Source organism: Mustela erminea, chromosome 3 (genome assembly GCF_009829155.1).
Source record: "Mustela erminea isolate mMusErm1 chromosome 3, mMusErm1.Pri, whole genome shotgun sequence".
NCBI classification, from domain to species: Eukaryota; Metazoa; Chordata; class Mammalia; order Carnivora; family Mustelidae; genus Mustela; species Mustela erminea.
The window spans coordinates 104893927-104921185 of record NC_045616.1 but is presented as its reverse complement, the minus strand read 5'-3'; the positions used below and the strand labels follow the sequence as shown (position 1 = coordinate 104921185).

Sequence of the window (27259 nt, the reverse complement as noted above, 5' to 3'; positions counted from 1 at the left end):
ACATAACCGTGCTTTGCCTTGTTTTAGGGATAAATGGGCCCCAAGCTGGGGCTGAAGCCTCCGACAGGAAGGCAAGCCATGCAGCAAGGTGGGTCCCATGCAGTCCCAGCCGTAATGTGCTGTGGGACGTGTCTCCAACTGCTCAGTCCCAGGCCCTTCCTGGTGCTGCTGGAAGACGCAGTGTGGGTCCTTGTCCAGAGTCTGGCTGTGACATCCTGCCCCCTAAGCCGGCCTACTGTATGACCTCCGGCAAGGCATCGGCCCTCCCTAGGCCCCAGTTCCTCACCAGCAAGGTAAGAGCGTTGGCCTTGGTGAGGGAATCCCGGACCAGCCTGACCTCTGAATGACACAGACTACCAGGCTCGCGGTGGACTTTACCCATCAGAACCTATGGGGGTGAGGCCTGGGGGCAGTAACACCAACCAGCTTCCTGGTGATTCTTATAGTCTGAAAAGGTGATGAAATCAATTGTGTTGTTCTTAGTATCCCTGGACTTTTTAAAAATTTTTTTTTAATTTTACGGAGGAGAAAGGAGGGAGATAAGGAGGTGAGGAGGAGGAGGTGGGGAGGAGGGGGAGGAGATGTGGGGAGGGGGAGGAGATGGGGGAGGGGGAGGAGATGGGGAGGAGGGGGAGGAGATGGGGAGGAGGGGGAGGAGATGGGGAGGAGGGGGAGGAGATGGGGAGGAGGGGGAGGAGATGGGGGAGGGGGAGGAGATGGGGAGGAGGGGGAGGAGATGGGGAGGAGGGGGAGGAGATGGGGGAGGGGGAGGAGATGGGGAGGAGGGGGAGGAGATGGGGAAGGAGGTGGGGGAGCAGGAGGGGGGGGAGGAGATGGGGAAGGAGGTGGGGGAGCAGGAGGGGGGGCAAATGGGGGAGGCGGAGATGGCCTCCTTTCCAGCGGTTCCCTGTGCTGCATTTACCAAGGGCAAGTGGAGGTCCTCCCTGCATTTCGAAATCAACTTGGCTGGTCACAGAGAAGCAAGAAGGAAAGGATAAAAAGAAAGGCAGGCAGAAAGGAGGGCAGGGAGGGAGGAGGGAGAAGGCCAGGGCAGAAGGAAACAGAAGAGGAGAGGAAGTCCCAGAGCCCACAGAGCACAGGAAGAGTAAGTTACCCCAGAAGCTGTATCTCTGCTGCCTGCATTGTCACCTGGCTTCCTGTCATGTTCCCAGGCTTACATATACGCATGTCTCCCTGTAGCTCTCATGGTAAGAGCTTTGGGGAGCTTCCCTTCTCCCGCTCTTTCAAGCGCTCCTGCACTGGGGGCACGCCGCTCCCTCCCAGGACAACAGGCTCCCAGGCCCAGAAGGGGCAAAGTCTGTTTGCTCAGCCCTGTGCCTCTCCACCTGCCTCACTGCCCGCCTGTTCCGTCCCCATCCCAGCCGCTCCCTGGGCACCCAGCACACATCCTCACTCTGGCTCTGGCTCTTGCTCTGCATTTCTTCCTTTATTTTATTTATCTTATTTATTTATTTTTTTAAGATGTTATTGAAATTCAAGTTAGTCCACATTTACTGCATTACTAGTGTCAGGGGTAGAATTCAGTGATTCATCGGTTGCATGTAACACCCAGACGTGCCCTCCTTCATGTCAGTGACCCCGTAACCCCATGCCCCTCACCCCTTCCCCTCCAGCGGCCCTCACTTTGTTCCCTAGAGTTAAGAGTCTCTTATGGCTTCTCTCCCTCTCTCTTTTCACCTTATTTCATTTTTCCTTCCCTTCCCCTGGGTTCACCTCTTTTGTTTCTTAAACTCCGCCTGTGAGTGAAAGTACATGGTCATTGTCCTTTTCTGACCGACTCATTTCACTTAGCGTAATACCCTCCAGTGCCATCCATGTTGCTGCGAATGGATTTCATCCTTCTTTAAAGGAACACAGGATTCCACCCCTGAGGGTTAGCCTCCTTGAACCAAGAGCCAGACCCCCAGAAGTTCTGTCCTTGTCAGCCGAGGAGCCAGGTGTGGGTCCTGGAAATCACGAATGTGCCTTTCACTGTCATCTCAGGCCTCAGGGGAGAACCACGTGTGGGAGGGCCTAGCAGTTCCCTGCTTCTCAGCTTGGACCCCCTATGGTTTTACATGGAGTATTCTCCTTGTGCCCCACAATTGTGGTACGCAGATGACTCTCGTGTTTACCACCAGGGAAGTGAGGCACTAAGAGAGGGATCTGCCAAGGGCCACGTGAGCAGGTATAACGTGGGGCTGAGCGAGGAGGTCAGGTTTTCCGGACTTGCTCTGGAGAGGAGTGACCATCAGTTGAGAGGAGGCCGTTCTCCTGTGGGGAAGACTGCCTACCAGGACAGGGATTAGCCCGTGACTGCGAGAGGAGAGGAGCATGTGGGAGACAGACCTGTCACTGTAGCCTTTCTGTGGGGAGGCTGGGTCACATTCTTTAAGGGACCCAGGAACAGCCTACTTACCTCTGGGTCCCTGCCTCAGTCCTTGCTCCCTCCTTCCTGAGAAACTGCTGTTTCTCAGGTAGGCTGCCTCTGCCAGTAGGAGGCCTGCGGACCCTCAGGACGGACAGAGAACCAGATATCCCTGCATCCCCTCTCTGATGGGATCTTCACTTTTCCTAGCCCAATGCCACCATCAGGGACGGGTACAGTGGGAACTCAGGCTATAGACCCCTCCAACATCTATCTGTCGTCTACACCACTACCCCACACTCCCTTCTCCTTATTTTTTTTTAAGTTACATGATGGATTTAAATATAAAACTTATCACATTTTTTAAAAAAAATAAACTCCAAATAGGCATCAGCAGACTTGGACATGTATTCTACTGATTGAGCCAAGTAAGACTCAGCTGTACCGTGCGCTTTAAGCCAGTCCCTATAAAGGAGGCTCTGTTGTTTTATTTAAAAACTCTCCTTCAGGGGTGCTTGGGTGAATCAGTGGGTTAAAGCCTCTGCCTTTGGCTCAGGTCATGATCCCAGGGTCCTAGGATCAGGCCCCGCATTGGGCCCTCTGCTCAGTGGGGAACCTGCTTCCTCCTCTCTCTGCCTACATGTGACCTCTGTCTGTCAGATTAATAAAAATTAAAAAAAAATAATAAAAACTCCCCTTGATTACAGTATCTGGGGTGTTTTTGGGAGGAACTGCCTGAGAGAGTAGCCATATCTGCAGACAAAGCCTTCCTCACCAGTGTCTGCCTACTTACAAATCTATTTAATTGAGTTTTTTTTTTTTTTTTTTTAAGCATGTGGGAAGAAAATCCCGATATTCAGAGAAGTATAATCTTGTTTTGGTCTGCTGTACATAAACACAATTTCTTTCCCATAGCCCTTTAGGGTAATGATTATGACCAATGAACCTATGTACAAGGGAAGAAAACAAATCAGTATTGAATCTCTATTTGCACCAAGGACAGCACCTCCTTTAAAATCCAGCACTCCCCCAGAGTGAGTTCTCTTCCCTTCTACGGATGAGGACATAGGCTCCAAGGGTTGATGGGTTCCACGTCCCAAGGTCCCACGGTTGGTGGGAGGCAGGGCCTTCTTTAGAAGTTGGCTCTCTCTTGCTCCAAAACCCATGCCTTTCTGGTCCTCAATGCTCCCCCTTCAGAATAGCATGACTAGGAAAAACTGAGAACTGAGAACATTGGGATTTTGCATAAAATAACAGGAACCGCTAACACTTGTTTGGTGCTTACTATTATTTCCCCATTATTTCCTCTCACCTTCTGGCTGACTCTCTGAGGTAGGTTCTGCTGTTATCCCTATTTTACAGAGGAGGAAGCTGAGGCTCAAGGAACCCAGATAACTTGCTCGCAGACTCACAGCTAGTGAGTGGAAGCCCTGGGTCTCAAGCACTCTGACCTCGCAGCCTGCCCTTCCCCTCACTAAGCTCTCCTGTCTGCCTGTTCAACCTAAAACTATAACCTTCAGAAGAGTGAGCCTCCCCTCTCGCATTCCTTTGTTTTACAGACTGGGAAACTGAGTGGACGAGGGACTCATCCCTGGAGCAGAGCCCTTGTACGCAGAGCTGGGATTGGCGCTTGTTATCCACATCCACCAAGCTCGGCGACTCTTCGAGAGTCAGGGCAGCCCGGACCTTCCCTCGATGCCTTCCCCGCTACTCCCCGTTCCCCTTCATGCTCCGTGGGCAGCTTCCTAGCTGTCTGGGGCACACAGGCACACATTGGAGGGACTTTTTGTTTCCATTTTCAAGTGGCTAAAGGAATGCCCCATCCTTCCTGCACCCCAGTACAAGTGTTTACAATCCTCCTTCCACAATAACTAGCAACCACGTCTCACACGTCCCCTCCTCCAGACACTCCAGCATAGCTCCAGACACCAAGCGAGCTTAGCCTTAAGGTAAAAAAGGATCTTCCAAGCTGAAAGGGCCTTCCTTATCTTTCTCCTTCCACTGCTCTGATTCAATCCCCTCTGCCCTGAATGTTCAAGGCCACTGTCCTTGCAGAGGCTCCTACCCCATGAGTGGGTTCATGCCCCTCACCCCCTCGCTGGCTTCCCTGCCTGAGGCTGGGCCCTCCCCTGACATCTTTTACACTGCCCGGAGAAAGCCAAGACACCAGCTTTATCTCCCTGTTGTCCCTGTGGCCCTCACCACCCCAAGCCTCTTAGATTCCTCAGGACAGCTCACGGGACCCTTCTCATGTGTGACCAGTTACTGACTCTTTGCTTGATGTGCGCCCCAGCTTCCCTGACCTGCCCTGACCACTGGCTGTTCCATTCAACTCCCTGATGCCCATGCCTTTGCATTGCCCATTCCTAGAATGTCAACCTCTTTTTTTTTTTTTTTTTTTTTTAAATCTGACCCTTCCTGGTGTATGTCAGCATCCAACTTATCTTCCCTGCCTCCCCAAAGTCTTCCCTGAATGTCACAGGGAACGTGACTCATGCCTTCCTATGTCTGCACGGAACAGGTACCTGCATGTACCACAACACAGTTATAATCGTGGTAGGAGTGCTTTGTATATCTGACCCTCCCACTAGAATGTGAGCATCCTGAGTGGGGATTCTGTCCTTTCTATCTGTAGCCTGAATAATTAACAAAGGCCTGACACATTTTCTCTGCATCTGGGAGCAGTCCATTAAATGAAGGAAGTATTAGTATTGTATGGGGGTCAGGAGATGCAAACCCAAGTGCACCCAAGACCAGGCACATATATATTACATAGATATATTTTGTTACATGTTTATGATGTATATTAATAATATATTACACAAAATCAATATTTCTGGGGATTTTTGGTAAGTTCGAAGATTAGGCATCATTGGGTCCAAATGGACTGGAGCCAACTACTTGCAGCTCTCTCAGGATGGAAAATATTATCTGATTTGCTGCAGTCTCCACCACTCAGTTTTTCACCAACAGTGAGGCTTTGTGTTGATGACCTCTTTCCTCATTATTATTTTTCTTGTCCTATTATTTTTCTTATAGTGGGGAAATATTTCTTCATACCCATAGTCTATCCAAAGGTGGAAATAGGAAAAAGAAGTTGAGAGGACTTTGTATTTTTCAGCCTGGCCCATTTTATACACTTGTATCACCCACCTGTCTCCAGTAAGCATTTGAGCATGTGAGACCTTTACTAGAGGGATGAAAATACAGGGCACGAGGTGCACAAGGCATCTCACTTCAACACCCAAGTGGGACCTCAGTAATGCATCACGCCCCCCCCCCCCCCCGCTTGGGATTCTTCTGAGGACGGTGCCCCTGGAAGCCATTCAAGCAATGAATATTGACAGCCAGAATGATGTCTACGGCCATTCTCCATCTAGTCCAGCTCTGTCATTTTCCTAAGCTGGAAACTGAGGTCCAGAAAGCTTGAGCAATCACTGATTTGTTGTGACGCTGTCATGAAGCTGATCTCGTGACTCTGGTGCCCAAGCCACCCCACGGGGAGAGAGGAAATGAAAACACGGTCCCCAGTCGGGCTTGTCTTTGGCAAGAGCAGGCAACGCACCAGCTGGGCTGAATCTGTTGCTGCTTTTTCTCAACCTGTCATGAAACTTCTCTTTCCCGCACACTGCCCTTGCCTCTCCCCTTCCTGCTCACTCTCCCAGTTCAAACCAACAGTCATAGATTAACTATCTCGGCGCTCCCTGGAGACTTCCCGTTGCAGCCTCATTCCCCAACACACGAGGAATTCGGGGGGAGTACTTACGGCACCCGGAGCTTAGGGAACTTCTGGATGTCATTTTCTGTCAGATTCTGAAACAAAGACAGGCGGGCAGGTTACAACCCACACAGGAAGGGCCCTGGGCTGGGTGAGTGGGGTGTGAAAAGGAGTAGTGGGGACTGCAGCAAACCCAAGAGTCCACCTCCCCCCACCTACCTAAAGTGGCAGCTTCCAGACGTTGCATAAAATATCTGTGGGCCTGGTGTGGCCAGATCTACTTTTCCAAAGGGAATCCCCAAATCTGCATTTTAGGTGGAATTTCCTGAGTTCGAAGGATCGACCGATAATTTTAAGTTGAGCAAACTAATATGATGAGTGTTAAATTGTGGAACCAAACAACCTGCTTTGTAAACTGAATTTGGTCACTCTGTGACCTCTCCCCTAGGCTCTTACCCTTCAGTTTCCATATAGAGAAGCCTGAAGAAGAGGTCTGGGCCCTTATACCAACACACCCCAAAATCTCTCCCATCAGGGTTATTAGTAGCATTCTCTAGATGTGGGGATGCAATAAAGAGGTTTTCCTGAGGGAAAAGAGAAGGGAAAGGAGAAAGGGACTCATATTTGTGAAGAACTGACGCTTGGGCTCTGCCTTACTCGCACTCTGATTAACCCTCACATCAAACCTGTGATTTAGGAACCATGAGTGTTCCCATTTTACAGGCGAGAAAGCTGAGGCTCTAGGATATTAAGGGAATTTCAGCTTGTAGGTGATGGAGCTGGGGCTGGAGCCCTGCTCTGTGGCATCCGTGGTCAATTTTCTTCCTCCAGACTTTCCTCTTCCCACGTCTGATCCCTTTGAGGGACATGGTGACCGTGCTAGAGGGGAAGAGGGTGGGAAGGATAAGACAAGACGGTGCCCCAGAGCAGTAGGGAAAGGGCTCCAATAGCAGAAACATGAGCACACTTTCCATGGAGCTAATGTTGAGCCACAGAAAGGGATCCACTGATGTTCTATCCGAGGCTGGAAAATGGGTGGTTGGGCTGTTAGCTCTGTAATCAGACAGGTTAGGTTGGGATCTTGGTCTATCCACTGAATAGCAGTCTGATTTGGGGAATACACTTAAGCTCTCTGAGCCTCAGTTTCCTCATCTATAAAATAGGAGTCATACTACTACTAAGGGCCACCTTTCAGGGGTTATGAGCCCTGAATGAGATCATGTGTGTCATGAGCTTGGGTCTATGCTTGACACACCCTCCTCTGGGAATAATATACCTTATGTGAATAATCTGTGTGCAAATAAATAACAAATGGGGCACCTGGGTGGCTCAGTGGGTTAAGCCTCTGCCTTCAGCCCAGGTCATGATCTCAGGGTCCTGGGATGGAGTCCCACATCGAGCTCTCTGCACAGCGGGGGGCCCGCTTCCCTCTCTCTCTCTGCCTGCCTCTCTGCCTACTTCGGATCTCTCTCTCTGTCAAATAAATAAATAAGATCTTTTTAAAAAGAAAGAAAGAAAGAAAATAAACTGTAAATAATAATAAATGGGGGTCTGGCTAGCTCTCAGACGTTAGTTTTTTCTCTGCTCCTCTCCTGGGCTGGGAGCCGCCTGGCAGGTTGTTGGCTGCCTATGGGAAAGAGCTGAGCGTGCTCCCTTCCAGCCCAGTGGTGCAGGAGCTGGGGTGTCTTAGTGAGGAGTCCATCGGGCTCAGGGACTCCCCCTTTTGGGTGCAGTGTCTGACCCAGGCCCCTGGCAACAGGGTTGGGACTGGAGTCTGCCCAGAATCCTGAGACAATCAGGCTTTTGGTCAAGCTTCTTAACTTCTCTCTTTTTTCATTTTAATTTTTTAAAAGATTTATTTATTTTAGGAGGGCAGGGGCAGAGGGAGAGGGAGAAGCAGACTCCCTGCTGAGGGAGGAACCTGGCATGTAGATGGATCCCAGGACCCCGAGATCATGACCGAAGTCAAAGTCAGACACTTAATGGACTGAGCCACCCAGGCCCTCAGCAGAGACAGTTTTAAGTAGACTCCACGCTGAGTGCAGAGCCTGACATGGGGCTCAAGACCCTGATACCATGACCTGAGTCGAAACCAAGAGTCAGACCATGCCACCCAGGTGCCCCTCTCTTTTATTCTTTTTAACATCCTTAAGCAACACCTTTTCCTTCCTCCAGCAGCAGCCCCTCTCAGGGACGTGCCAAGACTCACACTCAGAGTGACTTGGAGAGTGCAGGCTTCCTGGGGGCTGCCAGGGGGCTGTGGCTGCAGATGGGTGGGGGGGCCTGGCCCTTGCCTTCTGTTTGGCAGACATAGGCTGAGGGAATCTGAGCAAGATTGTGAAGGAGAAGGTGGACTTGAGTGTGGCTGGAGACACGGAGGAACAGGAAGTTAGGGAGGAGACAGGCCTTTAGAACAGGGACAGGGATGGGGAGGAAAGAGGAGAGATGTTTAAAAGGATTTGTAGAGAGTTGTGCTGTGTGATATAACCCCTCCCCTACCTCCTTCTAAAACCTGCGGCCACTCTGGGTTACCTGTGTGATCGCTGGTGCCTTTGCAGGAGGGCGACTAGGAGCTGAGTGTGTCCTCAAGCGGGGCCCTGGCTGGGGAGGAGACTGCGGGTGCTGCTGTGTGCCCGCCCACTGTCCACTCTCTCGTGCTCCCTTGCTGCCTGGACCTGGATTTCATTCAGAGCAGTAAACATGCCATGTCCAAAATACTGAGCACCCTACACCTCCCCGCTGCAGTAGAGGTCATGGGACTCAGGTGCGGCCTGTGAGATATAACCTAAGGTCTACGGGATGGAACGTCTGGAAAGGTTACTGCTTTCCTGAAAAGGAGGGGAAGCATTCCCCACACATTTTTGTGCCTTTTACTAGGCCCTGCCCTGCTTCCTCCTGCCTGGAATGTGGATGAGAGGTCCTGACATGTCACAGCCAACCTGCAGCCCCTTGGGCAGAAGCCCCAAGTGTCTTCCATAGACTAGTTGGGAGGCGTGGCGGGCCCGGATTCCCAGTGACTGTGTTCAGCCGCTCACCAGCCCCTAGAGTCTGCTCTAGATTGCTTATCGCTTGAGAAAGATAAACCCCTGTTTGGTTAAGCCACTGTGGTCAGGTTTCTGTTAAAGACAGCCACATGCCTTCCTAACTGACACAGTTCCAAACACTTTTCTTCCTTTCTTTCAACTTTCTGGAAGTACGGCACCCCCTTCCCCACCAGACAAGGTTCTTCTCACCTCACTAGGAAACCAAAACAGCAGCAACACCAATGCGAGCGACCTACTAGCCCCAGCAATGAAGAGAAACAGAGAATGCGGACTTCCTCTGCTGTCTTCAGGAGCAGAATGGTCCCGGATATTACAACACCCGGAGTGATGGATGAGAGATTAGAGCTCCCCTCAGAGCTCACGCTGTACCCAGAGCACCTGGGGTGGAGTGGGGTTTCAGCAGAGACTATCTTCAAATACCCCAGTTGCAGGGCTAGACACCAGGCTCTGCTCCCCGTTCTTCTGGTTCCTAATGCCTTGCTTTCCACTTGCTCCTGGTCACATGATAAGCAGAATACGTGGCAGTGTCCAGGGACTGACAGGTCCTGGACACGGGACCATATGAGCAGCTGCTCTGAGAGCATCTCTTAGCCATGGAAACAGCCCTGTCCTAGCAGGCCTAAGTTTCACACAGGGAGTGTTGTGGGGACTGGAAGGGACTGTCACCTACTGTGACCTGGTCCAATGTGCTTCTGCTCAGGAGGAGAAGACAGAAGCTCAGAGAAGGCAAGTGCTTTCTTAAGGTGACCCCAGAGTATCAGGTGACCCCAAGCAGGACCACCCACAAAGAGGTCTTACTCCCGGTCCACTCAGCACTGATGAGTCTCAGATCTCAGTTCCCAGTGGTAAAGGCACCAGAAGGAAATATTTACATTTAGTACTAAGGTGCCAAGATCAACAACAATAAAACTCCAGGTTTTCCCCAGGCTCAAGGCTCAGTATGAAGAAATAACATTGTTAAAAAACTCATGCAGTAACTGTAAAGTAAATTAAGTGTGTGCTTTAGTACAATAACTAGGTATGGAGCTTAGAAAATTCACATCACGCCTCCCTACACTTTTCCTCGGTTGCAAATAGGGTGGTTGGAGCCTTCCCAAAGATACCTTATTGCCATAAAACAAGCTTCTGGAAGGCAGAAACCACACCTTAGTCATTTTTATACTCCCAGGATATGGCATGGTTCAGTATATAAAGGGAGCCCAGAAAAATTCTTGTGAAGTGAATGGATGGGTAAATTCCAGCATGATGTAGGTGAAACAGAGAATACACGTGTCTTACGTGGCGCATGAAAGCAAAACTCAGACCAGTGGGGTACAGTTCAGTCTCAGCATGAAACTTAAGAGCTGCCTCGAAAGGGGAGATAAATATGTGTGGTAGTGAGCACACCATCCCTAAAAGTATTCAAGCAGTCGTTAATGGCAGAAATGCAATATAGGAAATGGATCCGAGAGCTGGGCAGAAAGCTAGAGCTTGTAATGTCTCTGGCCCCTTCTAAGCTGAGGTCTCCTGGCTATAGACCTCGCTGCTGCTAGCCATGCCTTGCAAGGAAGCACAATTCACCTTGCCCTCCTCATTCCTAATCCAAATTAGGATTTGGAGCATCTATCCATGAGACTTTTGAAGTCTTTCTCTGACTTCTTTTTGAAGGGCAAGGAAGCATGAGATGGGAAGGAGGTAGATCGGTACAGCTGGGGTTTGTCTTTCCCACAGGCAAAGGTAGCATTTCAGGCGAAATGCTCAGACCACCTCCCAACCACTTCCCACTTCTCAGAACTGCATCTCTTTCCAATCGAGGGCTTAGTCCTTCATGTACAACCGCATCTTAGTATTATATTAAAGCTCTTTGCAACAATATAAGGGAGTAGAGAGAGTCCTAACACATGTGTGTTTAATTGGCAAAAACTATGTGAATATGGTAGGGAGAACGAGGGATGTAATGAATGATGAGAGTGATCTCACACTTTATCCCATTCGGTGAGTATGTACTCCAGAATGAGAGATGGGAAAAAAGGATCTTCTGTTCTCCCAAATGGTCTTTCTTCCCCTTAGGTTTCTCCAAGTATGGATGGCATTTGAAAAGATCTTCAAGGGGTGTGTGTGTGCTTGTGTGTGTGAGTGTGTGTGTGAACCGTACTTGGATTCCTCCTTATACTTTGACTTTAGAATGCACCTTGGGATCGGTGAAAGACCAGGGAGGTATCCTGGATAATAGGATCCTGAGAGATGACGACAGCAAGGGCCATACAAAACCTCAGAAGATGGCAAAGGGTTGTGTGGAGATTCTGAAGACCGGCCTTGACCCTGAGCATCCCCAAGAACAGAGTAGACAAGTTGGCTCCGCCATGATTGGTTAACATATGGAACAGCAGAAGAATCAATGAAACAAGATGGGATTGGGAGGGAGACAAACCATAAGTGACTCTTAATCTCACAAAACAAACTGAGGGTTGCTGAGGGGAGGGGAGTTGGGAGAAAGGGGGTGGGGTTATGGACATTGGGGAGGGTATGTGTTTTGGTGAGTGCTGTGAAGTGTGTAAACCTGGTGATTCACAGACCTGTACCCCTGGGGATAAAAATATATGTTTATAAAAAATAAAAAATTAAAAAAAAAAACATATGGAACAGCTTTGGTCTCAATGTGTCAAACTGACCAGCACTTACCAAAAACCGCTGCCCATCGATGTGATGCTTTTTCACTGCCTTCTCACAGTCCCTGTAGTTCAGCTGCAAAGAGGAGAGGAAGGTGCTGTCAGTGGTGGGCAGGTGCATGCTGTTAGTTCCCCTTACTGATCTGCCCCAGAAGCTTAGCAATTTGTGGTACTTGTGGCTAGCCAGACCCCTACCCTCCTTCCCCCCACTATCTAACAGATCCCTACCTCAGCTCTGCTTTCACTTGCCCCTTGGGACTCTCTGAAATGGAGACATTGCCTCCATCGAAGGTTTCAGGGCCAACTTCTACAAAAAGAAAGTGCCTTCAAGCCTACGAAGTCTAGCCATATGCTCCTCGGCCACACAGAGAAGAGGTGAGAAAAAGAAAATAAATAGCAATCATGGCATCACCGCCAAAAGACAACCTTGGAGAATATTCGATGAGTTTCCTATAGTACTTTATTCTGGGGGCGCCTGGGTGGCTCAGTGGGTGAAGCCGCTGCCTTCGGCTCAGGTCATGATCTCAGGGTCCTGGGATCGAGTCCCGCATCGGGCTCTCTGCTCACCGGGGAGCCTGCTTCCTCCTCTCTCTCTCTGCCTGCCTCTCTGCCTACTTGTGATCTCTCTCTGTCAAATAAATAAATAAATAATAAAATCTTAAAAAAAAAAAAAGTACTTTATTCTGAGCATATCTCTAAACGTAATGGAGGTTATCACTTAATTATTTCATTTTATTATCCTAACTTTTTCTCTTAAATTACCTTAAAATGATGATAAAGGCACTGCCTCATGTTATCACAAACCTATTCTAAATATTATTTTCTTTAATTACTCCTTTATTTGCTGGTCATTTAGGTTTTTTTTTTTTTTTTTTTTTTTTTTACCAAACTGCTGTTCCAATTATGGTAATAGAAACAGCTGATAATTATTGAGTGCTTGTTATCTGGTAGGCACTCTTCTGTGTATTTTAACCAATCTTAAGTCTTTAATTCTCACTTCTTCCAGACAGGGTCAAAGGTACAGACTGTTAAATAACTTGCACGAGGTCCATGGGTAGCAGGTGACAGAGGTGACAATCGGGCCTCAGGACAAGGCTTTAATGTCTCTGCCGTGAATGTTCTTCTTTTTGTTAGTAACAGGATAGCTTACAGTAAGTAGAGCAAACATACTTAAGTGTACGTGATACACCATCGAGATCAAAATATAGAAAGAACATCATGGATATCCTTCTGCACGCAGTTGTTTTTTTGTTTGTTTGTTTGGGTTTTTTTTTTTTTTCCTCTATTTAAGATAAATTAAGCTGGATTCTCAGAATAGGTCACAAGATCAACAGGAATGAACTTGGTTGCTTTCCCAAAGAGTAACATCAGTTGATAATCTTATCAGTTTTTCTGTTTCACCTTGTTTTCAACAGCCTAAGAATTTGCATTTGAAAAATCTCCAAATGTGATACTTTGGGCTGCAGTATTTAAGGCGAAAAGTCTGTCCTGGAGAATCTTTGGTTCTTCTCACAAGGGTGAGGCTCACAGTTTGTGGCAGGCTTCTTTTGGGGGGCAAATTATGGTCTTTTTTTTTTTTTAATGGTCAATCAATCTAAAAAGTGAAAATAATTGTTGTAATCTCTTGGCTTGAAAGGGTGGGATAAATGTTAGAAAGCTCAGGAAAAGCTGATTTTGAGGTCAGTGTGGAACATGAGCAACATCTGAGACACCATGAGCATCCCTTCTATTTCCATGCAATGGGGTAGAAGTTCTTGGAATATTCAACTGCCTTTAATTCATCATTCACTGTCATCATTGTCAGATAAGGTTCTGACTTTGCAGATTGCTGACTTGGACTCTACATAGACAGATAGCCCTGTGGACTGGGGCTTCCCCAGAAGTTTGATTCTGGTTCATTAATACCTGGGCCTGGGGGCTAGAAACTGTGTTTTTTAGCAAGCACAGAGAGGATTCTATGAGGACCCAGCTTTTGAAAGCAGTGGTCTAGAGCAGGTACATGGTGTTGTAGACGGGACAACTGAGGCCCAGAGAGAGGAAGAGATGGGCCTAAGGTCACACAGTGGTTTGGGAGCATAGCTGGGATTAGAAATGGCTCTGACCCAGTGCCTTACCATGGCATGGCCCAGGGATGCTCTCTTGCCAAGTCAAAAGAAATTGGAGGGGCTAGGGGCACCTGAATGGCTCCGTCAGTTAAGCATCTGCCTTCAGCTCAGGTCATGATCCTAAGGCCCTGGGATCAAACCCCACCCACATCAGGCTCCTCACTCAGCGGAGAGTCGGCTTCTCCCTTTGCCTCACACCCTGCTCTCTCTCTCTCTCTCTCAAATAATAAAGAAAATCTTAAAAAAAAAAAAAAGAGAGAGAGAGAGAGAGAAAGAGGAAAGGAAGAAATAAAGAAAGAAACAAAGAAAGAAAAAAAGGAAAGAAAGAAAGAAGGAAAGAAAGAAATTGGAGGGGTTAAAGAAATCCAAAACATGACCTCTGTCCTCAGGGACTTGCATTCCAGACAGAGGATGAGCTCCACATATCTAAGTAAGACACAAAGGCCTGCCAGTCTGCCTGGGCATCCCCAGCTAGGGTCCGGTGAACAGCAGGAAAAGGGACTATCCAACATAAATTGGCCCCCCGCAATCTGTTGAGTGCTGCACACACCGTATCTCCTTTCATCCTTTCAACAATACCATGCAGGTAGTTGCTGTGTCTCTCGTGTGTTGATGAGGAAGCTGAGGCTCAGAGAGGTGAAGTAAAGAAGGGAAGGTCACCCCCTGGCAGGGGGTAGAGCCAGGATTCCGAGCAAAGTGTCTGACTCTAGAGCTGCCTGGAAGGGGTCTCGGAAGGGGGACCAACCTCTCCGCTTCAGTAGCAATTGTACCTGTTCGTGGATTCTTTGAACAGGATCCTTGATGACTAAGATCCATCCCCAAATGACTACGTGGCCAGTTCATTTGCTATGTTCTCTCTGGGGGAATTAAGTGCCCAGGATTTCAAGGAAATCCATCTGTGTCGGTGGGGGATGGGAACTTCCAGATCACAGATTCCCTTTAATCCCATCCTCCCGTCGTTTTTCTTCCATCTCTTCCCTTCCTTTCTCCTTTCTTCCTTCCTTCCTTCCTTCCTTCCTTCCTTCCTTCCTTCCTTCCTTCTTCCTTTCTATGTCAGGAGAAGAAACCTGTTCCAGTGCTGCAGATGTATCCCAGGGTCTGGGTTCTCCAAGAAGGAGGCTCTCTCTCCCCCCAGCCCAGGCAGATGGCCATCGCCCTGAGTCCCCCCTGACCTCTCATCCGTCTCCCCGCCCTGGGGGGGACTTGTCCATGCATTCTGCTGTGGCGTCGTTGTCCACAGTTCTTCTCACACTGACGATGGAGCCTGTCTGGGCCTTTCAGTCCGTTCCCAGGATCCTCTCACCCATTCTCAGCATTTTCTCTTTTCTTTAATGGACGTAACATGCAACTTTATAGCATCTTGACAAATGTCACCTTCTTGTCCTAACCCATTTGGTCTACACTTAAGAAAAACACTTCAAAAGTCAGTTGTCCCAACCACCTTTGCACCCACAGTGCTGAAACCTAAGCTTATTGTGACCTTTTGGAGGAAAGAAGAACAAAAGCGAGTTGTACACAAAGCGGCAAATAACAGGGCCTGGGGCTGTGCCTCTTTCACGCCACACCCGCTTCTACATCCGTGCATGTCTCTCCTGTAGGTGGAGGGGGAGCAGAGAGGCACTATAAAGACCCCAGGTGTCTCTGTGTCCCAGAGAACCCCATTCCACTCCCAGGAAAAACAGAAAGTTGACTCAAATGACCTTGAAAGTCTTGACCTTAAAATCACATCTGTATAACCATCTGGAGTGTCAACTGATTTCCATAGAAGCCTCCAGGGACAGGGCTGTTAGAAGCTCAGATGTCCCTTCCGAGGGATATCCCTTGAACAGAGTTGGAGAGTCCCTGAGTCATGTGGCTTGGGATCTCCCCCAAGCAGATGTGTGGCCTGTGGTCCCCCCAGCAGATGACCAAGCACAGGGTTCCTTGAACAGCCCCTCCAGGGCCAGTACACAGAACAGTATCACTCCCGTCTCGGGTTGGCCACAAGCCTGGCCTCTGACCCTGCTGGCAAAATTCTTCCTCTTAGGTGCCTCAGTTTCCCCAGCTATCTCAACCGATCACAACCTGGAGCTCGTAGCAGTTCTCTTGCCTGCTTCATAAGACCTTCCAAGAGCTCCAGCAAGACTCCATTCTCCCTTAGGGCTTAAGGAGCCCTCTTTCAGGTCAGGAGCAATGACTGCCCAGACGCCAGTTCTGGCATTGTCTGTCCTAGCCTTCTCCAGCCCTCCTGCCCTGCCTTTGCTTTCTCCCACACCCAGGGCTCCATTCACCCCTTTCTAATAAGCAGCCTCGATCTCATTAGTGGTTACAGCAGTTTCGAGTCTCTGAGCATGGACTCTGAAGCCAGAAAGGTGTGTCACATGTAGTCCCTGGGGCTTTGGGCCATTGTAACCTCCCTGAGCCTGCTTTGCAGCTGAGCCAAGAGGACGGCGATCTCAAAGAGCGTTAAACGGGACACTGCCTAGGGAGCACACACCAGAGGCCTGGCATTTAATGGGTGCACGTCCATCTGAGGCACCCCCTTCTCCCTGGAACTCATCGCCAGGTGCACTCAGCGTGTACGTTCATCTACACCCCGCTCGCTCAGCTGGTAAGGCTGCCGTGGGCTTGGACGATCCCCACTCTGTTTTGCACCTCTCATGTTCTGCCCAGACTCCTCCTCCAAGCCTCCGTCCAGCCCACCGAAGGCCACCAGCCTCAACACCGACCAGAGAGTAAGGCTCACCTTCCTGAAATAGTCTGCAAGGCTGTCGGGGTCCCAGGACAGGACGTCCGAGCGAAAGGGCACATTCTTCAATGCCATAGCTGTGCTCCTGGGATAGAACTCACAGGCGGAGCGTAGGTGCTGCAGCCATGGACAGAGAACCCCGAATCCAGAGCACAGAGATGTCCTTGGCTCTTCCAACTCCCAGTTACCTTCTGGAACCCCCCCGTTGGAGCACACGTCTTTTCGGCTCTAACCAGATCCCAGAAAGCAACGGCTTCCTCTGCGAACAAATATGGTCTCTTCTCAGAAAACGACTCAGCAAGTTTCCTTTACCACTTCCTCTGCTCAGCTCTAAATAAGTAAACAAGGAAGCCCAGCTCTAGGGGCTGGAGAGGTAACTAGAGCACCAGGGTGGTAATCTTGCCCTGGTCCTGGCCTCCTGGCCACCCCCACCCCACGGGAGGGGCAGTGAGGAGGCCCTAGACTCCGGTGTGAGCCCAAGCGCATTTTCATTAAAAGTCCTGGCACCCAGAGAGTCATACCGCCGTCCTGCTTGACTGGGTCTTTGCAGATGAAAACCAGTTTTGACAGTTGACCTCAAATATACATAAGCTCCCCCATCAGCAAACTGCGGGGGTAAGGAGCATGGCTCTGTAACGCTTTCCAACCCTCCCTCAGTCTCTCCCAAAAGGACAAGGATGACGTTACTTCAGCTTCCATGGAGTTAGGAGGCAATTCTCCAGGAGGGAGCCAGGCACCCAGGGCTGAGAAAGGGGCTGCGCCGGGCATACCCAGGTTTCACTTCTGATGGGATTATTTCCACACTGTGCAACCCTACACAAGGACTTAAAATCGAGGAGTCTTGGTTTCCATATCCGTAAAATAGGAAAACAGGAATTGTCTCATATATACATAAACGTAAGATGCAGTTAACAGGATAAACTTAAAAAAAAAAAAAATCAAAAGCACACAAAGAGCAACTGCTGTTGATGATGCCACGGGCTCTATCTGCTGTGGTTTTCCCCATAGATTCTAGGCACCATTGATTCCCCCATATCCTCTACCCGAAGAGTACACTCTCCGGAGTGGCCCTACAGCGGGACATGGGCACTCGCCGCTCTCTGAGCTGCTCTCAGACCTTCGCATTTCTCAGAGGATGCACCCCTCATCGGCAGAGGGCAAATCCAGTGCATAAAAGCAAATACATTTGTGAAACGTCTAAACACGGGTTCTCCGCTTCAGCTAATGCTCTGGGCCCCCACATTCACGCACAGCTCTCCATTCTGGTGCTTTAGAAAAGCATCAGGCTCTGTTGCATTTACTGAGTGACACTACCTTGGTCCCCGAGGACCTCCACTCTTGAAGCCCTTCCGAGGGCAGCTTTGGCCATGCAGAGTTCCCATCGTAGGCACAAAGGAGCCCCACTGCCCCTGCTCCAGCCTCTCCGGTCGTTCTGAGCTACTAGGAGATCTGCATTTCATTCCAGGCCCATGACCTGGGAAACAGCCCAAGGAGCGCTGGAGGCACGAGTCATCATTGATCAAGGCCACCCAGGCAAGTGCTCTGCACAGGGTCAAGGACCTAAGAGCTCTCAGGACTCACTGTGCTCGACAGGGCACAGCCCTGCTGTTCAAAAGCTCCGCCATTGCGGGGAGAGGTCATCTGGTGTTTCAAATCACCAAACAGTGGTCGGTGACAGAAAGCTATTTCAAAAGAGAAGGAAGGAGAGAAATCACTTCTGTGCAGGGTAGTCAAAGAAGATGTTGTGGGGGTGCCCGGGTGGGTGAGTGGGTTGAGTGTCTGCCTGGGATTGAACCCCACGTCATATCGGGCTCCCAGCTCAGCACGGAGTCTGCTTCTCCCCCTCCCTCTGCCCCGACGCCATGCTCATGCCCCTGATCGCTTGCTCACTCTCTCTCTAAAATAAATAATGAAATTTTAAGGAAAAAAAAAAAAAAAGCTGTGGCATTAGCTGGAATTGAAGCAGGGCCTTGGAAGATGAAGCAGAGGGTGAATATTCTGGACCTGTAGGGGGCTGTGTGTGGGTGGGTACTTAGCGAGCAAAAAAAAAAAAAAACCACACAGCACCTATGGAAAGGAATATTTAAAATCATTCTTAGAGGCAGAAGCGTTTTTTTTAAAAATAATGTTCAATCCCAGTCAGGAGAATAAATATCTACAGAAACATAGAGATTGAATTAAGGTATAGCTAAATATCAGGCTCCCTTGAAAGAATGCTCCAGTAAGTGTGGCCAGGATGGAGAGTCCTTGGAGCCCATTTAGAAGAGAGACACAGCAGGTAAGAAATGCGGACGACAGTGATGATGGAGATAAGGCTCATCGTGAGTGAAACACCTAAAGTCCTTCCTGTGTGCCAGGGAGTAGGCTAGAATCTTGTTAATTATTCGTGCTATCACCTCTCCTATTTTACAGAAGGGAAAGCTGAGGCTCAGAGAGGTAAAGGTACTTGCTGCCTTGCACCCAGCAAGTGGGTTGTGCAGCCAGATCTCTCTGGTGCCCTCTCTGGGTCCAGAGTCCCTGTCCTTCCTTTTCTGTCACCTCAAGGCTCTGAGATGTTGCATAAATCACTCTGGTAGAGAAGGGATGCAAACCCAGCTCTGTCTCCAGAGTCTGTGCTCTGTCCTGCTCTATCAGCCTCCTTTCCATGAAGGGCAAGGTAGCTTGTCATTCTGGACAACTTATAAAGAGGATCCAGCACCTTCTATGAGGCCTCTGGTGCCCCCACCCCATACAGCCAGAGGCCCATTCCTCAGAAGAGCCACCAAATAGACAAGAACAAGTGACTCGAGAGGAAGTGGGTTGCCTCAGGCCTGGAGTCTTTCTTCTTCCTCAGACCTCGGTGATTTCCCAACACTCACAAATTTCACATCTCCTGCCTCTGGCTGAGGGCTCCCGAAGCTCTGGGGGCAGGGCCAGTTTATCCCCAGGAGAGGTTCAGGACGCCAGAAGGACCACAGTGATTCTGCGCAGGTCAGCTTGCTTGGCCCACTCCTTGCCTGAGGAGAGTCCTAATGGCAGCCCCTTGGTACAGCCCAGCACAGAAGGGACACTGCAGCAATGAAGGCCGGGCCAGCTCACACCAATCCTCTAGCAGGCATCGGTCTTGGCTTCAAGCATGAAGCAGAGTGGAGAGAGGGACAGGTAAGGCACAGTGATGAAAAGCTGTAGCCTGGGTGGGAATGCCCTCTCCCTTCCCTCCCTCTCCCTGAGCTGGTGGAGAAACCCAGGAAGGAGCAAATGGAAAGGTTAGCAGAGGCCTTCTCAGACTTTGGGATCTTTTGTCCAGATTAGGAAGGGACAGTCAGCGCACACTAAGAACACCATGCCAGTATAAGGAACAGGGACTCATGGGACAAGAATTTGAAAAGTGCAATCGAAGAGCTTATAGACAAGAGAGTGATACCTCTAGGGAGTGAGGTGTCAGATTTTTAGATCTTAGAGACTCAAAGCAGATGCAGGAATTGCATACTGCAAGAGTCAGGGACCTCCCCCGCTCCCCCTGCCTCCCCCCACCCCACCTGGACTTGAAGCCCCCTCTTTTCCTGCTAACCCACAGCAGACTCATGGGAGGAGATGACTGTCTTCTTCTCCGCTAATTTGAGAGGTGAGAAAGATAAGCGATTCATTAGAAGAGACTTGGGAGCTGCAGCTTCTGCACGTGGAAGGGTCTGGGGATGGCCCTTGGCCACCAGGAGAGAACGGAAGGCAAGCCTTTGGAGGGGAGAGTGTTGGCTTCCTAGGAGAGGCTGCTAAGGCTTAGATGGTGGGTGAGAGGACACACTTACTCGGATTTGACTTGTACCGAGGGTCTTGGCTGGGGAGAGAGGCCAAAGTGGGGGCGTGAGGCACAAAGAAGGTGACGACATGGGGCCTTGTGGGTGGTGGAGACAGATGCCCTCGCGTGGGTGGAACCCAGCCTCACCTCCACCAACATCTTACGGCTGCTTGGGCCACTCGAAGTGAGGCACTGCTGGAACGAATTGCTCTTGAACTGTCCTTAGGGCCTGGGTGGGTTTGCCTATAGAGAGAACAAGAACCACAGATGTCACCATCACAAGGAGGGGACAGTTTTCCCCTCCATCCTCAGAGGCCGGTAGTGGAAGCGCCATCTGTGTGCAATCCTTCTTGATGGCAAAGGCCTGCACCCACACAAGAGGGTAGCACAGGAAAGCCCAGAAGGCGCCCTGACCACTTCTCTGAGCAGGGTGCTTCCACACACCCAGTGGCCATACACTAAGACACAACATGGTGACCCTACCTCAGAATGGGTGTGCTGGGGGGACAGGCTTGCCATGCAATCACCTGGGGAGGTGCAAGGGCCATGTTCACCAGAGCTCCTGGAGACTGCAGGGTGGGAAACGTGGGGTGATGCTGGTGCCCGCCCATAGCTGCCCTTCCTCAGGCCATCCTCTAGTCTGTCCCAGTAGCTCCCAATATGTGCCTGACACCCCAGACTGGACACAGTCCTCACCTCCCCCATCCTGGGATACACATGAGGAGAGCAGGAATCAGCTGTTACATGCGAGACAACGAGGAGCAATATTTTCCACTTCCTCAAAGCTGACAAGTTCATTCTTTAAAAAAAAAAAAAAAAAATGTCTTTTTCATCCTCTCTGTTTCTCTGCTGTTTTCACTGAGGTACCTCAGAAGTTTGAAAGTAGGTGGGAGGAAGTGCTTATTTGGACTTCCTGTCAAGCCTCCCTTCCTTGCCTGCCCTATTTTTGACTTAGGCAGCCTATCCCCAGATAGCTCTGCCACCAAGGGAAACTCCCCAAGTGGCCGCAAGGGGTGGGTGGCATGTGGGCAAGGGCAGAAGAGAGGAAGGCAGGCTTCTCATCTTCATAAAAGAGAAAAGGCACTGCCCCCCTCCCCCCTCCGTCGGGCAAGCTGTTGAGAGGCAGAGGTGGGATAAGTGTGAGAAAAGCAAAAGCAGTCTTATCCACAGCCCAGAAAAGGTAGTTATGGCCTCCTCCAGCTGTTTCTTCCCAAGGAGCAGCAGTGGCCCAGGAAACACCTACATGCCCTAGGAGGAAGCAAAGATTTGCAACAAGCAAACCCAGTAGGGCAACATGTATCAAATTCCTTATAGCTCTTGGCCCTTTGGATTTGCACGAAAAGCCTCTGACTAGATGGCGATGCTCCCATTTTACAGATGCTGAGAGACCAAAATTCTCTTGCCTACATTCTCATAGCTAGTAAACACAGACCAGGAATGCAAGCCCAGGCCTGGGTGGATTTCCATCTGTTGTCCTGCCGTACAACTTGTCCCTTCAGTCTCGGGAATTCACTTAGCTGTTGACTGTTAGTCTGGATTTTCCTGTCTCATCTGTGGCCTTGGTGCTTGTGGCCCCCTCACTGTTTCTGGAGCTCCTGATGTGGGCCGCATTGCCTGCCTTGAAAATATCAGTGCCCTAACCATCAGTTTCTATCTGACCTTCCAGGTTTTTTATCCAGACAGAGTGCATCTCCCAATACACTGTCCCAGACGAGTCACCTCGGTAAGACTTATCAGTCCTGCCCATCTTACTGAGCATGAATGTCAGAGCCTTCCTGCGAGCACATTCCTGGAACAGACGGTGGATCCCTTAGGAGGAGTGGGTTAGGGGCTTGGGGAAAAGAGGGTCTTGAAAACACATGCTGTGTCTATCAACCTTTCCATGAGACAGCAAAGGTTTGGGGGAAAGGAAAGCTAGAATCTTTTATGTATTATAGCATGTGGCCCTTGTGAGTGCTCTTTGGGAAAGGGAGGTAGAGAATCCATACCCATTGTACAGATTGTAGAGAAAGGCTTGCAGAGAACAGATGCCAGTCCAGAGCCTCACAGGTAAAAGACATGAAATCTGGGATTTGAAACTAGACCAGTCTGACGCTAAGACTCTTTCCATTAAAGATGCAGTTTCCAAGCATGGAAGTTTTACTAGATGAATGATTAGTATTTACCCAGAACAGGTCATACCAACCATATTATTAGGCTATGAAAGAAAGATTATTCTATATAATGGATCTTGGTTTGCATCTCTTTTTCTCTAATAAAAAAAGATACAAGCTTGGTGATTCTCATGCCAGGTAAGTGGCACAGGCTCATGGAGCCCCTCAAATATACCCTACAAGTAGGTGGACATGCAGGTGGGGCCACAGCTCAGCTGGGTCAGGCTGATTGGGGGATGGGAGGTGCGGGACTGCAGGAGAGGGGTGAAGTAAGTAGAGTGATGGCCCACATTGTTCCAGCTGGGACCCTGAAGAAGCCTGCATTGCCCTGCTGGGGAGGCCCCCAGGAATTGTCTGGCTTCTTCATGTTCTTAAAACCATCCTTATCATTACGTGAATACCCTGTCTCCCAATAAGCTACCTCATTACACAGAGTTGGGCTCTGTGGCTCGTCTGGTTCCAGCTGCTGTAACAAAATATCCATTGCAGACTGGGTGGCTTATAAACAGCATAAATTAATTTCCCACAGTTCCGGAGGCCAGAAGCTCAAGATCAAGGTACCAGCATGGGTGGGAGGTGGGAGCCCTCTCCCTGGGTGGTAGCCGGCTCCTTGTCGCTGGAAGGACAGGTTAAAAGACTCTGCGGAGTCTTTCCTACCAGGGCCCTGATCCCATTCAGGAGGGCTCTACCCTCTTGGCCTAAGTACCTCCCAAAGACCCTGCCTTCTAATACCTGCCCAGTGAGCATTAGGATTTCAACAGAGGAATTTGACAGAACTATTAAGGCCGTATAGCCCAATAGAAAATCCGTAACTCTCCCAGGATACGTGGACCATTCCTCTTTAATTTGGCCCAAAAAAATGTCAAGGGGAAGAAAAAAGGATCAGCCTGGGGTAAGAATGGGAGTCGTGGGCTAGAAGGTGGGGAGGTCCCGGGCTTGAATTCTAATCACAGTAGTGCCCTCAATTGGGGGTCTGTCCTTGAGTCCTTTTTACAGGTTCCTCGTCTCTTAAAAAAGGCTAATAATACTTAACATTCCTCTTGACACTTTTGTGAGAAATGAAGTTGCTCGTGTTACGTGCCTGAACTATGTCTGGCCTATAATAGAGACACCATACATTTGTTTCCTCTTCCCAGACAATTTCTAGAGCTTCTTTGCAGCTCTCACTTTCTATGATATTTCTCAATAGCTGATTAATTTTCTGTCCATTTCTCTTTGGAGACAGAAACAAAAAGGATACTAATAACCTGATACAGGGGGTTTATTCTGAAAAGCGTTCACAGAGAACCATCAAAGGATGATCGTCTCTATTATCAGCTAAACTGGGACTTTGGGAAAGTGGAAGAGATGCTATCAAAACAATTCCAGACCAGGAGGCATAGTTTGGGCCCCTCCCTGCAAATGGGCGTCCGACTCACAGTCATCACACAGCTGTCCTGGTGCCTTGGCCAGGTTTGGCCAGTCTTCTGTGAGTCTCAGCAGCCCTTCTCAAACAGAAGTCCCTATGCCTTCCTTGTCCTGGCAAATGGTGACTCTGTTTGCATCTAGCAAGAAGTCAGAATCCTATTTCCCACAGGCAGAATGTAATTAGGGGGAGGCAGGTTCAAGCATATGGCCTTGAGCCCAGCACCTGTTACTACCTGTTCGATGGGCTTCCTCAGAGCACTGCCTTCATGGGCCCTTACTCAACCTGGAGGCGCCGGCCACTCTCTTTAAATCCAGGAAACTACCAAGTTCACAGCTCTCAGTTGAAAGTGTGAAAAGCGAACAGAAGTGCCACACACTTCCCTCTTCCCTCCCCCACCCTACCAGTGTTCCCTGTGAATCTCTTACAGAGTTCATGCCTTCTCACAAGCATCTGGTACTGCCAGACTGCAAAGGTTATGATTTAGGAAGTCTCGCCAAAACAACTTCAAGGCCAAAATTCCCCTAAGCTGCAGCCTCCTCTGACAGAGGGCTTTTGCTACCATTTCAGGGGTTTCCCTTGTGAACCTCAGAACTCGGAGGGACTCGAGTCCATCCTGGAGACCTGCTAGAATGATCCCTGGGATCCAGCTTGTCTTCCTCAGTCCAGCCCCTCAAAAGCTTGAAACCGCATATAATTTTCTCTCTCATGACAGAAGCTAGAGGTGTCAAGACCCAGATTCTAGAATGAGGGTAACACATCTGAATCCCAACTCCTCCTCTGCAGCTGTGTGACATTGTGCAACTTACTTAACTTCTCTGTGCCACAGTTTTCACAAGGGGATGGGAAAATCTTTATGATAATGTCCACCTCAGTGGGCAGTTGGGAGGATTCAGTGAAAGAAAATCGCAGGACAGAGTGCGGTCTCTGGCACACCGTACACGTACGTGATGATCCTTGCTCATGTTGTGTGCTGCTGGGAACTCAACAGCCTCCCTCATGCCTCCCAGTCACCGGCCCAGAGGCGCAGTTAATTTTCACTTGTGGTGAGCTCCCTAGGTTGCGTGTAACACCAGGCTCCCCTTATCACATGTGGGTGGGGATCAGCTGCATACATTACTCTGTAATATTTCTTTTTTTTTTTTTTTAAGATTTTTTATTTATTTATGTGACAGACAGAGATAGATCACAAGTAGGCAGAGAAGCAGACAGAGAGAGGAGGAAGCAGGCTCCCTGCTGAGCAGAGAGCCTGATGTGGGGCTCCATCCCAGGACTCTGGGATCGTGACCTGAGCTGAAGGCAGAGGCTTTAACCCACTGAACCACCCAGGTGCCCCTACTCTGTAATATTTCTGATGGAGACAGATAACACAAGCAACAGAGTCAAACTCCCCAAATATTTAAGCATTAAGACCTGTGCTACGATTTCACAGGCTGGTAAGGCCAAGTCGACATGCAAGTGAGTGAAGAAGCCTTGGTAGGAAAAACAGCAGTCCAGTGAAATAGCCAATGGCAACTTACTCCAGGCATTAGGCAGAAAGATGGTCAGGAGGGGTGAAGTCTAGGGCAAATGGAACCGCTCAGGGTCATGCTAATCGTTGCCGTATTGTAACGAGGGCCGGCTTGTACAAGATTGGGGCCCAGTCAGCAGATACTTACTTAAGGGAAACTAGAAAACTAGATTTTCTGTCAAAAAAGGAAATGCAATCAATGTCCTAATCCTGGAATCTGTGACTATGTCCAGTTACGTGGCAAAGAGAAATTCAGGTTGCTAATTAGCTGGCTTTGAATTCTCAGAATCCCGGAATATCTGAATGGGTCCAATGTGTCCCAAGGGTCTTTAAACGTGGCAGAGGGAGGCAGAAGAAGAGAGTCCATGGAAATATGACTATGGAGAAAAGGCACAGAGAGATGTGATGTTCTGGTTTGGAAAACGGAGAAAGGAGGCCACAAGCCAGGGAATGGGAGTGGTAGTTGAGAAAGTCAGGAAAAGTGATTCTCTTCTAGGCTCTTGGGGAAAGAACGCAGCCCTGTTTTCAGATTAGTGAGACCTGCATTAGAGTTTTTACTTCCAGAAATGTAAGAATGAGTTTCTATTGTTTTGAGTCACTAAATTTGTGATAATTTCTCACAGAAACAGTAGAAAACTAACATATCGATTAACTTAGAGAAAAAAAAAAAAACATGTGGACAGGGTGCCTGGGTGGCTCAGTCTGGCTTTGGCTCAGGTCATGGTCCCAGAATTCTGGGGTCGAGCCCAGATGTACTGGGCTCCTGCCTGGTGGGAGCCTTCTTCTCGCTCTTACACTGCCTGCCGCTCCCCCTGCTTGTGCTCGTACTCTCTCTTTCTCTGTCAAATGAATGAATAAATCTTTAAAAAAAAGAAAGAAAGAAAAAAAGTGGGCCAAACTAACCACAGGTGTTGGCTGTAGAGTCCCTATCAGCCACTTCTTTCTGAACCACTGAATGATGTATCACTTCTTATGCTGAAAGTCCCTGATGACCTAATCAGTGTCTGAGCAGTGCCTGAGATCACACAGTAGTGATTCACAGTAGGGATGTGGATTCCTAGAACAGTGTCCAAGTGCGTCCTGCGTACTTAGGCCTGACGTCCACATAAGTATCCACAGCTGGGAGACAAAAGGAACTAGCGATTCAGATGGTGGAGGCCATTTTGCCAACAGTTCTATTCAACTGCAAAAACTAAACACCCCAGCGGGCTCCAGAAAGCCAACTACAGGTACTGTCTTCAGAACTCAAATCCTGTCCCAAAAATAGACTTATTTCTAGACACAGCGTATTGCGCTGGATCCTTTCTTTACTGCTCTCAACTCCGCTGCCATTTCCCAGACTGACGTTCCTATTTTGCCAGCCATCACATTTTCTCCCTCCCTCTCTCCCTCCTCCCTGCCCCTTCCTTCCTTTCTTCCTTCCTTTCTTTCTTCACATGTAATTTCTGGACAAATATGTCTTCGTTCAACACCATGTACAGCGTTGGTTTTCTGAGCCCTGGATCTGGGATTGCTTTACATGGAAAGAATACCTACCTATCAAGACTATGGAGTGTTAGAGTTGAACCCTTGGGAAAGAGAACCAGATTTTTGTAATTATGGACTAGCAAAGTCCTCCGAAGTGGAAGCTCATGGGTGTCTTTTAGCTGTAGGAGTTCTGTTGGGACCACAGTGCTCCCTGCTGCCCCACCCCCAGAAGATGATCTTGAAAGCCTTGACCTGGAGTGTGTCCTCTTAAGTATCTGTAGATACATAGATCTATATAAATATATAATGTAGGGTTGCCTGGGTGGCTCAATGGGTTA

At 49.3% G+C, this 27259-nt stretch overlaps 1 protein-coding gene across 3 annotated transcripts in view; it reads right to left on the bottom strand.

Annotated features, from left to right (window-relative positions):
* Positions 1 to 16928, bottom strand: part of LCP2 (lymphocyte cytosolic protein 2) — a 56403-nt gene extending 39475 nt beyond the window's left edge. The window contains exons 1-3 of one of the 3 annotated variants that reach the window (XM_032337043.1): positions 16609 to 16928; positions 11792 to 11854; positions 6135 to 6181 (exon numbers count right to left, since the gene is read on the bottom strand). In XM_032337043.1, coding sequence (XP_032192934.1) covers positions 6135 to 6181; positions 11792 to 11854; positions 16609 to 16686 — 188 coding nt within the window. In that variant the 5' untranslated portion in view covers positions 16687 to 16928. The remainder of the gene's footprint in view (positions 1 to 6134; positions 6182 to 11791; positions 11855 to 16608) is intronic. The other 2 variants (XM_032337042.1, XM_032337039.1) reach the window with 2 other exon arrangements.
* Between the last annotated feature and the right edge of the window lie 10331 nt (positions 16929 to 27259).